At 37.9% G+C, this 17,994-nt stretch overlaps 1 protein-coding gene across 1 annotated transcript in view; it reads left to right on the top strand.

The window, feature by feature from the left end:
• The window catches only part of LOC149077647 (kinetochore protein NDC80 homolog), a 45,253-nt gene that overhangs the window by 7,199 nt on the left and 20,060 nt on the right, over positions 1-17,994 (top strand). Inside the window, exons 3-5 of the mRNA XM_089245206.1 lie at positions 11,683-11,821; positions 14,965-15,051; positions 15,250-15,429. Of these exons, the coding sequence (XP_089101332.1) occupies positions 11,683-11,821; positions 14,965-15,051; positions 15,250-15,429 (406 nt within the window). The remainder of the gene's footprint in view (positions 1-11,682; positions 11,822-14,964; positions 15,052-15,249; positions 15,430-17,994) is intronic.

The raw sequence follows: 17,994 nt of genomic DNA, 5'->3' as shown, positions 1-17,994 counted from the left end.
CAGGTGGTCTGAAAGTGTGCCGCGGGCCGCTTGAGTCATCTGGAAATGTGCCACAAGTCACTTGGATGATCTGAAAGTGTGCAGCTTGCCACTTGAGTGGTCCGAAAATGTATCAAGAGTGTCACTAAAATAATCTATAAAAAATGCATCGAGCCACTTAAAGTGTTAATATTATTGCAGACCATTAGGTGATCTGTGTGCTGCGAGCCACTCAAATGATCTCGAAGTATGCCGCGGGCCACTCAAATGATATGTAAATGTGCCTCCAGACACTTACAGTAATCTGCAATTGAACTACGAGCCACTTAAGTGAACTGGGGGTTTGCCGCTGGTCGCTGAGGAATATGGACGAGGTACATGTCTGGTTTAGTAGTAGTATACTTAGAGAATGTGAAACCATGATGCAGGTTATTTGAGTGATCTTTTAAAAGTTCCATGGGTCAATTGAGTGCTCTGGAACTGTGCCGTGGCGATCTGTAAATATTCTGCCACATATTTACTGATCAAAGAATGTACCACGGGTCACTTGAATGACGTGTAAACGTTCCGCGGGTAGTTGAGTGGTCTGGAGCTCTTCTGTGAGTCACTTAAGTGATCTAGGAATGTGCCACAGGTTATTTAAGTGAAGTGGAACAGCAGCTGGGGTAACTTGGGTAATCTGGAACTGTGCTGCGGTGATCTGCGAATGTGACGCGAGCCACTTGAATGACCTGAATCTGTGCCGCAGGGTCTCTTGAACGATATGGAGGTGTCGCTTGGTTCATTTTTACAAAATAAGATTTGAAGTTGTGAGCCACAACAGATGACTCCTGGCCACATTTAGCTCGTGGACAATGGGTTAAGCATGCATGGGTTACATTTTTATGGCACCTAGACAGGTTTTTTTTCTTTCTTCGAAAAGAACGTGGGGGGAGGGGGGGGGGATGGATCACGATCAATAGTTAGACTTTTCAAGTAACAGTGGTAATTTGATTAATTTCTTTTTAGTTTTGCTATTTACATTGTTTTCGATACCACATTCTGTGGAAATGAACTACTACTACTAAACCACACATGCACCTCGTCCGTATTCCTCTGCGGAACCTCTAACGAATTGGTACATGCGGGAATGTGTGTGTACGTGTAGTGAAACCTGACGTGAAGTTCGTTTCTGTGTAATGCTTGTTATGTGTCGTGCTGCCATTTGCCACCAGTTTTTCTAACTGTGAGTGAAGTGTAATGATTGAATAATTTATCGTTGTAGGCGTGTTGCTCTCTGTGGCGAGACTTTTTAATGGGGAGATCGACTCGCATCGACCACCACCGAGGTGATGGTGGGGTTCGAACCCGGAGCCCCGCGATGCGAGTCCGTCATTATGACCACTCGACCACCACAGCGGCTGTGGAAATGAACTGCTACTAAACCACACATGTACCTCATCCATAGTCCTGTGGAAATGAACTAATTTGAAATTCATTAGAACTGGAGTTTCCTAAAATATCTATAGATAATACTATAATTAAAGTATATAAGGTGTGAAGAGGTGTGCCATAAGAATCTTAATGGCACAACATTTTTAAATGCCACGATAATTCGGGAATTCCATTTTTTCCCTATTTTTTTCCTATTTTTTGTCAGTGGTGTTCCTATTTCTCATACTTTTTTTTCAAATTTTCACTTCTAGGCCTGCATACAGTAAAAGTCCGTTATAACAAGTATGGTTTATAACGAGAATCTCGATATAACGAGTGATTTGTGGGTGATTATCAGAGCTAATGTTACGAGAAACGTTCGTTTACAACGAGAAGTCCGCTATAAAGATGGTTTTCCCCGTGATTGTGAGCTGTCGTTATGACGTACTTCTGTTGTACTAGCTTAACCGGGGAGCACTCTTCAGATCGTGACTCATGGCATAACCGCAGTCGTCAGTAAATAGTCCCTTCCGCCCAGCTAAATACATCTCAAGACAGCATAAGCGGATATGGGCTCTTCGAACTAGGGGGACGGGACGGATTTTACACCTCCATCCTTCCGCCTATGCGAATAATACAAATTTTTTGGGGAACGGAGGGGTGGTAAGGGTGACAAGCATCCCCCCCTCCTGTAACCGCCTATGCAAGACAGTTCATTGGCCAGAAGTCCTATTTTTAGGCCATATAAATTCTAGGAATCTTTCATGGCTCTTTTATTTTCACCTCGGTCGTGGTTTGCCCGAGCTGCTACCTTCAAACTATTGCATCAAGGATTGAAGATATTCATTGATCGAATCTGAATGGGTTGAAATATTAATTGACTGTAACAAACCAGTCGACGACACATTCAAAGATTCGACTGAATTTTATTTCGAATTTTTTTTACTCTCTTTACATGCATGTATGGTACTGGCACAGACTGGGCTCTCCTAAGCACACCTGCCCATACTTTTTGATAGCCCTGTCCTTTCCGTACCTAGCTCTGAGAGACGTGCCCTTGGGGAGGACAAGAACCAATTGGGACGGCGACGGTCCTCAATTGCCAGCACTGCTGCCTGACCTCTGGTTCTTGTAGGCTTCGAGCCTCTTCTCGAGGTCGTCGTCGAGATGCAGGTAGTTGCCCGTGGAGCGGGTAATTATCGTGCGCGGGATGGCACCGTACCTGCCCTTCATGGTGTTCATCAAGTGCATTTGGCCAGGCAGGTTGTGACGCGATGAATCAACGAACAGGCGCAGGTTTGACGGCGTTTTCTGCAAAGAAAAACCCAAAATGAATCCAGCAATGACGTTAATTACACCAGGAAAGGACGTTAAAGAGTAATATAGACTTAGAATCCGAGGATATTGATTTTTTTTTTTTTTGGATATTTTACCTTGATCCTGTTGAATGCAGTCTGCGATCGGGTCACGATCCTGTTGCAGCTGATCCCGAGCGGGTAGATATCATGCTGCTTCCAGGTATCATCGATGCCTCTTCCTGAAGACATCCCGAAGCTTCTAAGACAAAAAAAAGCCAAAAAAAAAAAAAAAAAAAATTCAATGACAACATTTCAGGATGAACTCAACACCTTTAAGAGCAAATTCATTTTTTTCGTATATCTTTAAAATTTGAAAAATATTTCATCCGATATCGGCGAACATTTCTGTTCAGACAAACTATGCTCAAAAACTCAAATCTCATACGGAGCTTTATAGTAATCAGTGCTCGCATCGTAATAGGTTACAGATTCCTTGGGCGTCTAGGCGAGGGCAGGCGGGTCTGGAGCCCTGAGTACATTAGACGGGGGTGCCAAAATGCGTGCTTGCCCCGATTGACAAAGTATCTAGTTGTGATCCCTAAAGCAGAATGTTTTTTGAATTGTTCTGCAACGAGCCCGCAGCTCGCTGAAAATGTTCTGCAGTAAAAATTTCCACAATAGTGTTTTACGCACAAAAAAATTCTTTTCCATCTTTTCTCAAGATTCTTTCCGAGGTTACTCTGCAGCAGCATTGACTGTTCTGCGACGCGAGTCGGTTTTTTGTGCATTATGCGGGGAGGGGGGGTTGTGGACCTGCAGATTTCGGTGCTCGAGTCATGTACTGATTTTCTAGACATTATCGGGACAGTCATCCTGATAATAGCCTCTATAAGTCTTTGAATATTAAAACGGGTTCGGTAATTCCTTAGATAGAGCCTAAGCGTTCCCGTTGTAAGAACCTCGCCCAGCTGGTTAGAATCGATCTTCAATATATCACCAGGTCTAAGCCCTACTCCCAAATCAGGGCTTCTTAATCTGCCCAATCAGCAGGAAAAGATTTCGTTAACCTTGACTTCAGCCTGAATCTGCGAAGAGACATGAGAGGTATACCCCATTGCAAAAAAAATTGAATAGAAAATCGCAGCTATTTTACCTTTCGCTTGATGAACAAAGATGGTAAGTCCCAAAGAAGTCTGGTACTAGCTAATTCACTGGTAGGATTGAATTCTGATTCTTCTTTTTGGAATGAAAACTGGAATGGCTGAAGAACTTCCTGACTGACCGAAAGACAGATGAAGAATGAGCGTTTAAAAATCTAAATATCGCGATTCATAAAAGGAGTGTACATTGTTGCGCGCGATTTTACTTCCATAGTGGAAACAATCGAAGATACTGTTGGCTTTGTTGGGATTTCCTACCGGAAAAAAAAAATTATCCAAAGATTTTTTCTAATGATAATAGTTGAATTAAGGGCTCAGAGTCAGCGGCGGGCAGAATCGATCTTTATGGGAAGATAGGCACAGAAGGCTCGGGGGTGGCACAAGCAATTTCCTCCAAAAAAAATTTGAGTTACCAACCTTCAAAAAAACATTTAAATTAACAAATTGATCAAAATACCATATAAAAAGTATTTTCTTTCGATATTCTGATTTTCTTCTACAAAAATATTTTAAAAGAATTGCTTGTTGTCTTGGAGGGACCACGAACCCCCTATGCTCTGGACTAATCACACGCGTACTTCAGGCATCATGAACACGTAAGCTGGGGGTAAATGACTTCTTCCAGTTATGCACCAATTCGTTAGAAATTCCTTAGAGAAATGTTTAAGAGGGGCAATATTAGTTGAGGTACGTAGTAGTTCAATAAACTAATAAGAGTTGATGGAGACACCATTGAAAAATCTTCGCGCAAAGAGACAATCAAAGTGAAAAATCCACATACACCCTCTCTCTCTCTCTCATTTGGAAGGCCAGCCTCAGTTTCTTAAAAGACGAAGTCCCCCATTCGAAGAGATGGATTCTTGATGGAGTTAATGCGAGTGGTTCATCATCAAGGAGAGAACCGAGTTCATGTGATCCTAGCTCATGCATGCAGAGCCGGGCCTAATCATTTAGCGGCCCGGTGCGAGAACCGTTTTGTGGCCCTTTTTAATATTTACATGCATGCCGCTTTTCCACGAGAGAAATGATAGGGATTAGGCCCATGTATTAACTCATTTTATCTCTAAACATTCAGTGAAAATGAATTTATGGGTACCTTTAAAAGACTCGGAATTCAGATTCATTAAAAAAAACAGAGGAGGTGCCAGAGTACCGGGTCGTCTTAACGCATATATGTCCATGCGTTACGACGACCCTGGTCATATACGTCCATGCCCTAATTAAGGTGGATAGGGAGCCTCATCATGTTAACAAGATTTATATGAAACCAAATAATGTTAAAAACATGAAAAAAATATTTTGAATTAGGATGGCTGGCACCTCAAGTCTGATAGGGAGACGTGCCCAGAATATATGTGTGTCTGTGTGTTAATAAATCGATATACTTAAACGTATTTTTCATCCACACGTCGACAGAACATCGACAGCTTTAAAAAGCCACAAGTTCTCTCTTTTCAAAGCAGTTATTAGTGGAATGTGATACGCAAAATCACCGTAATAAAATTCAGTTTTACGGCCCTCAACATTTTGTGGCCCGGTGCGGCTGCCCAAGTCCGGCCGTGTATGCATACGCTCAAGCCATGTCCTGTGGGTCGAATGTGGCCCTCGACTCATCTGATTTGGTTCGCGACCTCAAACCTAATTTTGCGAAAATGAACTAAGCAGCGTACACACAGAATTGCAACTGCTACGAATTGTCTGTACGGATTGCCGCACTCAAATGCGAAGCTACGGAAGATACTCTCCAATACTTCTGAAATAGTTTTATTTTTCTTTTCAAAAGAAATTCTTGTCTTTGTTTTTCTTTTAGTGTTTACTTATTTCGATCTCTACCTACTCATTTCATACCGTGCACCGCCCAGGCTCTATCGACCATTGTCAATTTTAGCCATTTCCCCGGTTGAGGGGGCTAGGCAGTGTCGGGTGCTTTATTATGCATATAAAAATATAAAATACATGAACATTGAATATAAAAACACATTAAAAAAAAAGTATATACAGATTTTTAAATATTTCTATTATACAATATACTCCGATGAGCTCTTCTGATGTCTTTTTAGCTCTATTGAGCTTGAGCCCTTTGTTTTTCTCTGTGGATAAACGCCAGGTCCTGAACCACGTTTTCCCTCATTGGCTTGTTGGCTCAGGTGAGCCTCCGCCGTACATGTCTTTCCTTGTTGGCTTGGGTGAGCCCTCCGTGGCCAGGTCCTGAACCACGCGTCTTCCCTCGTTGGTTTGTTGGCTCGGGTGAGCCCTCCGCCGTGGCCAGTCCAGGTCCTGGACCACGTTTTTCCTCATTGTCTATCTCTCTGCAGAGAGACTTTTCAAATGAGAGACCGGTTCGCATTCACGCCTTGAAGTTGGAAAACCTCAGAAAATTAGCTTCAGTCGACCACCAAAAGGCCGTCAACAAAATATGACCCTGGATCCTCACGATGAGAGTCCAGCACGATGCTCACACGACCGCACAGCGGCTGGGGCTCTTGAGCTATGAATCACGACCCGATCTCGGATGTACGACCCATCTCGGAAACCCCCTGTGGATCAAGTTTGGATCATGCCCATAGCTCGCATTCACGCCTTGAAGTTGGAAAACCTCAGAAATTTAGCTTCAGTCGACCACCAAAAGGCCGTCAACAAAAATATGACCCTGGATCTTCACGATGAGAGCCCAGCACGATGCCCACACGACCACACAGCGGCTGGGGCTCTTGAGCTATGAATCACGACCCGATCTCGGATGTACGACCCATCTCGGAAACCCCCTGTGGATCAAGTTTGGATCATGACCCATAGCTCAAGAGGCTCCGGCTGTTAATGGATTTGTACGAGACCCATCTCGGAAGCCCCTGTGACCTAATTTTGGGGCTCTTGAGTCACGACTCAAACTTGACGCACAAGGGCTTCCGAGATAGGTCGCACTTACAGTCCTGTTAAAAATGTACTTGCGTTACTGGTTTCATTAATTTCGAAGAACAAACAGTCCTTTGGGTCTCTCGCCACAGAGAGCAACAGATCCTTAATATAACAATTATTCAATCATTAGACTTCAGTCATAGTTAGAAAAATTGATGGCAGATGGCAACACTACACTTAACAAGTATTACACAGAAACAAACTTCACCCTAGGAGGTTCATAATACGTACACGCACATTCCTTCCAATTCGTTAGAAGTTCCGCAGAGGAATATGGGTGAGGTGCATATGCGGTTTAGTAGTAGTCCCATGGGTCACGAAGCCAATATTTTTGTTGATTTGGGTCGCGGCTGCAAAAGGTTAAGAATTCCTGGCCTATGAGAACGACAGCTTTCGAGAAAATACAAACATCAGACTAGAATAATTAAGGTGATTAAATTGACGTATCGTTCGCCATTAAAAGTGGTACGACGCAGGGCCGTCGTAAAAGCATCCTGGTATCCCCTACCTGAAGAGACTTGTTTAATTCCGCAAATTTTAACCAGGTCTAATTTCATGAGGCCTCTCGGCAGTGCCTGGGTGAGCCCATGTGTTAAGATGACGCTGTTGTGAGACGCAATATTTGGGCAGAATTCAAAAGAACACGGTGAAAGCTTGCGATCCAGGCCGACACCAGAGCATGACGATAGAGCAAATAACAAGCGTCTAATATCGGACTTCGAAAAATCTGAAAACTGTGAAAAATACATGAAATCTATCCTTCGGAGGGACTTGGGGTTGATCCCCACGTCTGGTAAAAGTGGTTTTGAATCCATGAAATCAACAATGATTGGTTTTAGGGCTAATCGACAGAGAATTTAGATGAGTAAGGGCAAATTTTGAGTTCTCCACGATTCTACCGTGTTTATCTCAGGTAGTGCCATCAAAGCACGGAAAGCGATTATGTACTTCATTGAAGGGAAGTGACGGAAAAGCAACGCATACGGCAATCTTCAGGGGTACGAACAGGGTAAATTTTTCGATTCCGACATTGAACATTGAAAAACCCACAACGACCCTGGCCCATCGCTTGGCGATTTACTGCTTTCTAGCCACGACGGATGGGTTGAAGCTGGAAAATAGTGTCCGAGGAACGTAAAAACAAAAAGATTTAATCAGCTGCCATGCAACATTTGTCCATTCGCGGCCTAGCTCTCAATCCTCCGACCGCTTTGCGAGCAACACGACCTCAATCTGCGTGGTAAAGGACAGAGCATTTACCCTCTCATTATGTAGGGTCAATGTCAGTTGCTCTGCAGTCTATTATATCTGCTGTCAATCGCCACTTCTTGGTAGAGAGCTCTGATGGGGTCCCCCTGGATGCTTAGTTGAACCGTCTCCGGCGTTTTCAAGTCGTGCCATGCTTGCCGCCGAACAGCCAATGGGGACTTTGATTCCGACAGTCGGTGCCGATCGGAGCGTGCAGCCGAATGCAAGGGTGTCTAACGTTTAGGTGTGGACCACTTCATTGGTTTGAGAACGTGTCGCGGGCTCCCAAAGTGCTCTGCAAATATGCTGCGGGTCACTAAAGTGATCTGCAAATGTGCCGAGGGCCGCTTGAGTGATTTGGAACTGCACCGCGGGCCGCTTGAGTGATTTGGAACTGCACCGCGGGCCGCTTAAGTGCTCTGGAACCTCCCACACATCACTTAAGTTATCTGTAAATATGTCGTGGATCGCTTGCTTGATCTGTGGGAAGGTGCTTCGTGTCGCTTAAGTGACCTGGAAATGTGTCGGAGCCACTTAAGTACTCGCGGGTCACTCACGGGATTTGTGAATATGCTGCAGGTCACTTGAGTGATCAGGGAATCTGCCACGGGCTACTAAGTTATCTATAAATATGTCTTGGGCAACTTGAGTAATCCAGAGTTATGCTTCAGATTGCTCAAGTGATCTGTAAAGGTGCCACACAGTTCTTTTAAGTGAGGTCTCTGGCCACATCAGGTGACTCTGAGAGACTGGAGAGTTGAGCATATTTATGCTTTATTATATTTCCCTGCGCAAGTGAACGATGCGCTGATTTTTGGAATGGGAGAATCTACCTCACATAGCATATTCGCACCCTCACACATATTGGATTGGGCTCTCGTAAACAATGTTGCCCTCTAATTTTTTTTATTTTGCCTGCAGCGATCTGTTTTGTCTGTGCGCATCAAGCATTCTGGGTATTTCAAAGCACACCGTGTTGCTCATGAGCAATGAGTTGAAGATGCCTGTTCTACTTCTATGCCTCTTCTGCCCTATTTTGATACCCAGGGAACTAGATACCTTTTCAGCTGGGGCAAACATACATTTTACTGCCCCTGTGTAATGTAAAATGAGCAGTTAAAGGGTGAATTTGGTGCCCCCCTCTAGTCCAGGGCACCAAACCCACCGGCTTCCTCTTCTCAGTAGCAGCCCTATTTGAGCCCACTATTGTTATGTAGCACATTGCGCCCATGTGGACCCACCTTCATATGGATGAATAGTGTGCAGTGCTATCTTAACGCATGGGCTCCTCAAGTGCAGAGGGGCCTCAGGATAATGAAACCTGGTTAAGATTTTTGAGATTAATCATGTGAATCACTAGGCTCACATTTCTAGTCGGGGAGGGGAGGGGAGGGGCTCACAAAAATCAATTTGCCCAGCGCCCATGAAGGTGGCCCTGCTAGTGGGTTTAGTAGTTATGCATATCTGCAAGGTGCATTTTCAACGTGCTTGAGTGGACTCGCGTAGCTTTTTTCGGAAAGTTTCATCATAGATGGCAAAGTATATCTGATGTGATGAAAACATTGGTACGAGGTCTAGATTTGCTATATGTCCATATATAAGACCTGCAAAGGTGTATGCAGGGCTGGATGACATTGAATTTTCAGAAATTGCTGAAGGCCTAGCAGATCTCGCAAATTTGTTTGGGAAGGGACTTATATAGACTGAGCCCTTAGGTTCCAGTGCCTATTGGGTGGTTATGTAAAATGTAATTGGTGGTTATGTGGTGGTGTATTTAAATGAGCTTAAAATTTAAAAAATAAAATTTTTTGAGAGATTTTTTTTTATTGTGCTATAATTATGTTTTGTGGGGGGGGGGGGGGGGGTTGTATTTAGCCGAATAACCGAATATCCAGCTAAAGTTTTGGCCAAATATTGAATATTCGGTGGCTGAATATCAATTTTCTTAAAATTCATCACAATTGAATCTGACTTAACTGATGTTTTTAATTAAAAATTAAATTATTGGTAATTTTTAATGATTGAATTTTAATTATGTAATTTATTATTTAAATATTTAAAAAATGGCAGTTGAAAGACTTTCATTATCATAATACTGACAATAAAATTTAACAATCATATGTTGTATTTTAATATTACTTATGGAATCAATTTTTTTCAACACTTTTTACCAATTATATACCCAATTAAGGGAATGTCAACCATTATTTACTCTCAACTAGTAAAGCATCAAAAAATTTACTACTTATTTTCATATTTTTTTCCCTTTAGATGCTTTTTGTCTTTTTCAGTAACCCAATACATATCTTGTCTGGGTACATCCTTGAGTTAGTAAACTTGTGTAATTCATGCTCACTTCCACATTATTAAAGTAGGATTATATTTTCAGTTTCATGTTTTCCTTATCCTAGAAATTCACCCTGACATAACCTCTTTCACAGAAACGGGTATACACCACTCAGTAAAATATAATCAGTAAATTTTTAATTTATGGGAAAAAAATCCTAATTAATATAATTTTTTAAAATTAGTTTGTTCTTAGATTTACGCAGATATTAGGCTGAATACCTCAGCATTATTTGGATGAACAAAACATTAGGCAAAAGGGCAGAATACCAAATAGTGGTCTAATATTCGTTCCATCTCTAGTTTTTAACGAACTTTTCTGCTGACTGTATTTTATTTATCAGCAGGTAAAGAAGGTTCCCTGAAAATTTTTTTGGTTGACATTAATTTTCCATAATTTTTTGTCAGATTTTGTGAGAATCACCCGATAACTTTATATGTGTAAATTTCATGCTTCTTAGGGGCCATTCAAGTATTACGTAAGTAAATTTGTAGCCATTTTTGACCCCCTTCCCCCGCCCCCCTTGTCAGCAAAATTTCGTCAGCAGCTTGGAATATTTCATATCTTCAAAAAGGGTGATTGATGACGTAAGCAACCTTCAACCCCCCCCCCCTTGTCATCAAAAGTCAGCAAATCCGAAACCCCCTTCCCCCCCCCTCCCCGATGCTGACGTAATACTTGAATGACCCCTTACGAGCACTCAAATAAAAAGTTTCGTTAATGCAAGGAAATGTTTCTGGACTTTGTGAAATTTTGAATGCCAAAAGAGAACCTTAAAAGCAGTGAATTTTCAAAAAACTTTATTGCTTATACAAATACAAATACAACGCCACAACAGGCAAAATGCCCAACGAGGTGGCTAAGAAAAAGATGCCCATAAAAATATGGATGCCATATATTTCAAAAATATAGCAACCGAATTAAAAATGCAATTAACAAAAATTATAATCAATATTTAGAGATGATAAAATATTATACAATGCCCATAAAGAATACTTATGGTTGTATGTTTCTTAAATGAACACATGGCTGCACATTGCCAAATTCATATTGTGATACACTATATTATAATGTTGTATGATGAGTTTTAAATTTCCATGACATTAGGTATTAATTTTTCTAATTTTTATTCTTACATGGATGTAACGAGTAACAGTTAATATGAGTAAATGCTAGATTTTTTCCCACTTCTTGGGAAAAGAGAAAAGAGGGAGTGCGTGCACCCAAACAAGGGGAAAGAAGAGGTATTTCCTTGTATTATTACACATATTAGCAATACTACTATAATATATAATTCTATTTTACTTTTTATTAAATATAGACAAAGCCCAAGAGGAAGTGCAGTAAATCTCTTTAGCTTCCAGAGAGGTAGCCTATTAGATAGAAAAGGAGTCATCAAAGACCACAGACCTCTCAATGATAGAGCATTCCAAAAAGAATGTGTTGTTTCGATTGTGGAGGTATGGATTTTAGTTTATATGCTGACTTTATGTTGTGTTCTGCAGATGCAGCATACATCAATTTGTTGAAAATTCAAAAAAAGGGAAATGTTTATAAAGTGCATGTACTGTGAAGTAGTAGTAGCTACAGTGTGTGCGCACTACAAGTTTCTCAACTTACAAAAAAAGTCTGATCTTTATCAATGGAAGTTCACTGAAAAGATGATCAATTCACATAGCATAGAACACCAACATAGCCGGAAATTCTTTTTTTTTCAGGAGGGGAACTAAATTGGTAGGATGGTCATGTGACTTCACCCTGCATACAAGAGTTACAAAATTGTATGCAAACTGTGTACATTCTGTGATCGCAAGGCTGAGCAGGGACGGAAATAATTTAGAGAGGCAAAGGGTAACTGCCCTGGTGCCAAAATTCAGGGGAGGGGTGGAAAATTTTAGGTGATGAAAAAAACATGTTATAAAATAATCAAATTTTACAGTGTTAGATGTTGCTCTTCCCTCACAAAATTCGTAGTTACGACCCTAATGCTGAGGATTACATAAATATAGACAATAATGTACAAACCAAACCTAACACGACAGATATTGACACCCTAATTGAAAATTTTTGAGGAAGTTGAAAAGAACTAAATGTCGTTATTTTAGAAGAAAAAAAATAGTGCAGGTCGGAATTTTATACAGACGCTGTCAAAATCTAAATACAGTAGACCTATTTAGTAATTACTGACTATAATTATTTATTTATTTTATCTATATTTAAATTATTTACTTTAACTTCGATTAATTTATTTTTTTTTATTACAATCACACAAGATCATTACAAAATTTTACACTTTGTATCAATTGAACCTTTATTAAGCGGAAACCTGCGTTCAACAGAAAATAATCTCGGTCCCTTGTGATTCCATTGAAGACAGGTTTTACTGTAATTGAATGTCCATCAATCTAATCTAAAGGTTCAGGATAATCAAAACAAATTATAGTTAAATTTAATATTCTTGGTTGTGTACTCATATTGTAAAAAATATCGGAGGGTAAATATTAATAAACAAGAAATTTCTATTAAAAAGTGCGGTTTTTAAGAGAGTTTGATATATTTCTTGGTTGCATCAGGCAAGTTATTCTTGAGAATATGACGTGTCCTTGAAGTTCGTTTTTATTTTTTATTTCACTTTTCCCACTTAACTTTAGCTCTTTATGCTAACTAGTAATAAAGCTAGACTCTCAGGACCACCTGCTGAGGAAAAAATAGAAACCCAAAACATTATTTTTCGAGGATATTTTAAAATTTGTTGCACATGTTGAGGTTGGTGATCGAAAAATGGTATATTCCAATTCATTTGCACATTATGGATGAACACATAGACGATTTCTGTAAATGAGTTGTGATAATGCAGTATAAATCATAGTCAACTTAAGCAGGATGTGGTCATCAGGTGTCAAATTAGAGAGGTTTTCCTCTGTTGAATTTAGTATTGCTCTAACCATGAGAATAATGAATGTTGAGTTACCAAGGTAGTCAAGTTATCCAGGTTGCACTATATCTAGTGATAAGAGATTTTGATTTGCAGTAATCAGGGTTGTGTGGCAGGTTTTTGATGCATGACAGTTTTTGACGATTTGGAACGTTGTTTAAACTGTCATATAAAAAACCAGCTGTCAGAAGCCTCAAATATTGCTTTTCAATTTAAAAATTCATGTTGAAAATGCACACATTGATTGCATGCAATGTTTAAAGTGGCCATATACATAGAATATATACTTAATATGATTGTAAAATAATTTTCTGCTCTTTACAGAATTATTTTGGGTAATATATGTGTATTTTTTCTTATAAAATATACAGTTTTAATAGAGCATCGTATAGAAGCCAAAGGAAAAACTATGGAATGATTTGATAATCTTCAGTTTAAGATGATTCTTGATCTTCCAAAATTTCTTTAACTGCTTATATAAATATAAACATCTGCTGTATTCTTTTTATAATGGATAGGTGTTTAAAAAGTTTGTTTACACCATATATATGCAATGCCGATTTCTGTTATTAAATTATCTAAATAATCACTGATACTTAAAACGATACCCTTATTGTGCGTAACATTGTAATATATCTAGCAATCAAAATACTAAACTGTAGGACTAAAATGCTCTTCAATTTTGCAGTGTTCTGATTGTATGTGATGCTTAAAAGATTCCTATAACTTATTCTAAGCACAGTAGTAAGAATGACTTTTTTACTATAATATGGTACATTACTAACATTTATAAGGCAATATTTTTCCAATTGAAGTTTTATCTAAACGTACAAATCAATGCTTTGGGTATACCAAGTCCTTTCAGCTCTGCTTTAATTGAAAATACTCTTTAAAAATAATGGATTTATACAACCTAAGCTAAGTGTATTTTATGAAGAAGACTAAGAAATTTTAAATCTGATCTTTACTAAGAAATTTTAGATCAGAACGAATGAGTTTAATTAATGTATTAACAGATGCTGCCAGAGAATTTTTAATATGGAATAAAATTTTGGACAAATCAGAAAGTTTAAAATACCAAATTTTTATTTTATATTCTAATTATACAGCAATTAAAAATATAAAACACTTTCATCTGCATAAAAGTAAGATTTTTGTTATTTAACATATCTATCAGGTTAAAAACAACTACTTTAAAACATTGGCAATAAGTTTTTGACTGTTTTAGTACTGAGTTAGTTTCTGGGGTCAAAACCTAACTCTGATTCACTATCACGCATATTTTGGATAAACAACTGTATTTTGCTTAGTAAATTGAACACAGGTAATCAGTAGTTTAGATAAAATAGACCATCAAATTATATATTATCTGTTCTAGACTCTTGTCAAAAAATTCAAAATTGCAAATTACAATCAATATTGTTTTAATTATTGTAATAAATTGGTGTTCAAAATAAAACTTAATATTCAAAAAGTAAGTTTCTCATAGTGTTATCAAAATATTGTGTTAAAAATATTATCCAAAAGCATTCATTTAGGTTTTGATGGTTTTTGACAGTTTAAACCAATTTTTGACGCTTGTAATGTCAAAAACCCAACCCTGGTAGTAATATACTGTAACTAGATATATACGTATTCTATGTATGGCTTTTTTTGTCATTTTTGCAGTATTTGGAAGATAATAAATTTCCCTTTTCCATCACTCCTGCCAACATGATGCCACCTTCAAAGAAAGATTTTGAAAAAATTTTCCAAGTGAGTTAACTGTATCTTTTGTCTATATATATATATATATATATCAATTTTTTGAAACAAAATACATTTCAATGCTTAAAAAACGTTGGTATATTATTGTTACACTGTAACAACATTCATAGATAAAGTCCTCTGTGTTCTTTATATTCTTTTCATTAGTGTACATAACCATATTACTATACATATGTTTCATTTCAGTTCTTATACCAGATGTTAGATCCAAAATATGAAGTTCAGAAATTGGAAGATGAAGCACCAAAACTCTTGAAGAGCAATGGGTATCCATACATGATTAATAAATCTGCATTTCTGACGATAAACAGAATGAGTTGGCCTACCCTACTTGGAGCACTTATGTGGCTCAAAGACTTGAATAAGGTAGTTTTTTTTAATTCAAAATTTATCATGTGACAAGGGTGGGTTTTATCTGATATTGTAAAAGATATTTCGTTGTAGGTATTTTCTATGGAAAATATTAAAAACTAGAGAAAATACCTGGCTTCTATTCAGGGTTGTTTGGTTTAAACCAAGTGGTTTTTTTCAAAAAATCAAATAAAAGTGGCCTAAATATTATTTTTTCCTTAAAAATATCATATTGGTTCATTATTAGCCAAAATTTTTCATTTTTACCACATTTTATATTCTTGGGGTACATTTTAATGGTATATTTTTAAATGGCATAAAAGATGGTATAAGTGGTTTTTTATTCAAAAAGTCTCATAAAAGTGGCCTGAATACATATATTGTTTTTTCATATGAAGTTATTTAAAGTTATATACAGGAGCCAAAATTTCTCATTCTTACCATATTTTCTAACCTTTGGCTACATTCTGATGCACTATCTTTAGCAAATTCATGAATAAGGATTGCATCACACATCTAAATGTAATGGTGTGTTATCTCACAGGGTTTCTTTTTCCCTTCACAAAGAAGCAGCAACAGTAGTGACACCATCATGTTAGGGGCAGGTGGTCCTATAATCCAATAAAGACACCAGCTGTCCCTAAAGGACAAAGACTAATGTACTAGTAGTTACATTACCTCAGACATTTTCATTTTCTTTCCCCCATAAGAAGTAGTACATTTCACACTGTATATCACCCAGCCTTAATATTCAACAGTTTTTTTATGCTTTCATGGTTAAGCCCAGTTAATCAAGGTTCTACTGTATAGTAGTAACAGATTTATGAAAAATAATCAGCTATGTATAGGGTGATTATAATTAAAGTTTTGATTCCAAAACTATACAATAAGTACTGGTCAGAATGACTTGAAAATTTCCATGTGGATACTCCTGAAGCAATGGAAATTTCTTTCGCAAAAGGGAAAAAGTGCAAGTAGTGCAAGTAGATGATGCTGTACGTGGCCAGCAGTATAATCTATTTCGTCCACATCATTTCGGCACTTCCACAGTATCAGTGTGTGGATAGAACAACTTCTATCAAGATGTACATTGCAATACCAGCAAAGCAGCTGCTGAAGACCCATTTTGACAATAACAGGATGGCACGACACCTGGCTGGTCGTCAGTTCACTTCACCTTAACCCTTGCAACTTCTGGCTGGGGGGGGGGGGGTACCTCAAAATGTTATGAACAGTGGTCGGATTGCAAACTTTGGTGAATTGCAAGCTTCAGCGCATCCCCTATATGTTAGAAGTTCCTCAGGAATATTAACGTGGGGACGCGTTTGGTTTAGTAAAGGTGAATTGCAAGCACATCCACATCATGACCATGGCATACTCTGATCTGTTGTTGAACAAGAATTTTTGTCCTTTCACCTCATAGGCAGAATAACATATTTAACATTTCTTGAGTTAGTTATAGTTATTTGTTCAATTACTTCACTTTTTTGTGATGTTTCCATGAATTATGAAATTGTGTAATGCTATAATTAAGTTATCATTTTGCCATGGCTGGCTATCGTTTCCATTCTGTGAGCAAATTTCCCATGTGTTGGATGATGTCATTAATTTTACATTTTAAAGTATTTTTTCCCCTTTATCAAATAAAATTGAATTTTTTCAAGAATATTCATGTCAATTTCCAAGTCATTCTGACAATTGTTCTTTTTTTACAGTGTTTTTAAATCAGAACCTTAGTTATAATCATCCAGTCTATCGCAAATCACTGCTAATTAATCTGCATTATTTATGCTTCATTAAATACATTATGTTCACCTAATTTTTATTATAGTTTTTGCAAAATAGCTTTCTAATTAAGCATACTGAAAGTAACTGGAGAAAACATCTTTATATTATATGATTAACATTAAATGAATTTCCAAACACACGCAAAATAATCCATTGAGTTAAGCAAAAAATAATTAAATTGCAAAAGTTGGTTTCTGTTAAAATGTAAGAAATATTTAGTGATTAATTAATATGGAAATAGTGTTAATTGCATAAACATTTTATTTTAATTAATTGTTAGAAGTTTGAATGATTTTTCAGAAATTTTATTGTTTTTAATATTAATACTATTTAAAACAAAAAACCGGTTTAAACCAAAAAACCCAGTTTTGTTTTTTTCAAAAAAACGGTTTTTTTACAAACTTTGCTTCTATTATTAGGTGCATAAGAGAAGTGACAAACCATTGTAAAGAAATAAATGTGTCTGAAATGCATTATTAGGGAATCAAGGTTATCAAAGTAAACATTCCAAAAGTCGTTGAGGCCCATGAAACATTGTGCTTCCGACTGTTCTTTTGTTCATTTTGGCCATTCACACAGCTCGGACAAACTTTTAAAGTAGCCTATCATTCAAGTCGGGTCCTGTTTAGTCTATATGTAAAATATAGAAGAGATCAATCTAAAATTGTAGATTTGTTTAGAGAACATACACACAGACTGACAGAAAATCAAAATTATATACATTAAAAATAATGTTTTTTATTTATTAATCATGTCTTAGATGACAGTATAAACTATAAATTGGGTAAACTA

The sequence above is a fragment of the Pholcus phalangioides genome, unplaced genomic scaffold (genome assembly GCF_987345545.1).
Source record: "Pholcus phalangioides strain wild (caught in Gottingen) unplaced genomic scaffold, Ppha-v1.0 ptg000015l_1, whole genome shotgun sequence".
In the NCBI taxonomy this organism is placed as follows: Eukaryota; Metazoa; Arthropoda; class Arachnida; order Araneae; family Pholcidae; genus Pholcus; species Pholcus phalangioides.
Note: the sequence above shows the minus strand (reverse complement) of the source record. Positions and strands in the feature narration are given on the sequence as shown.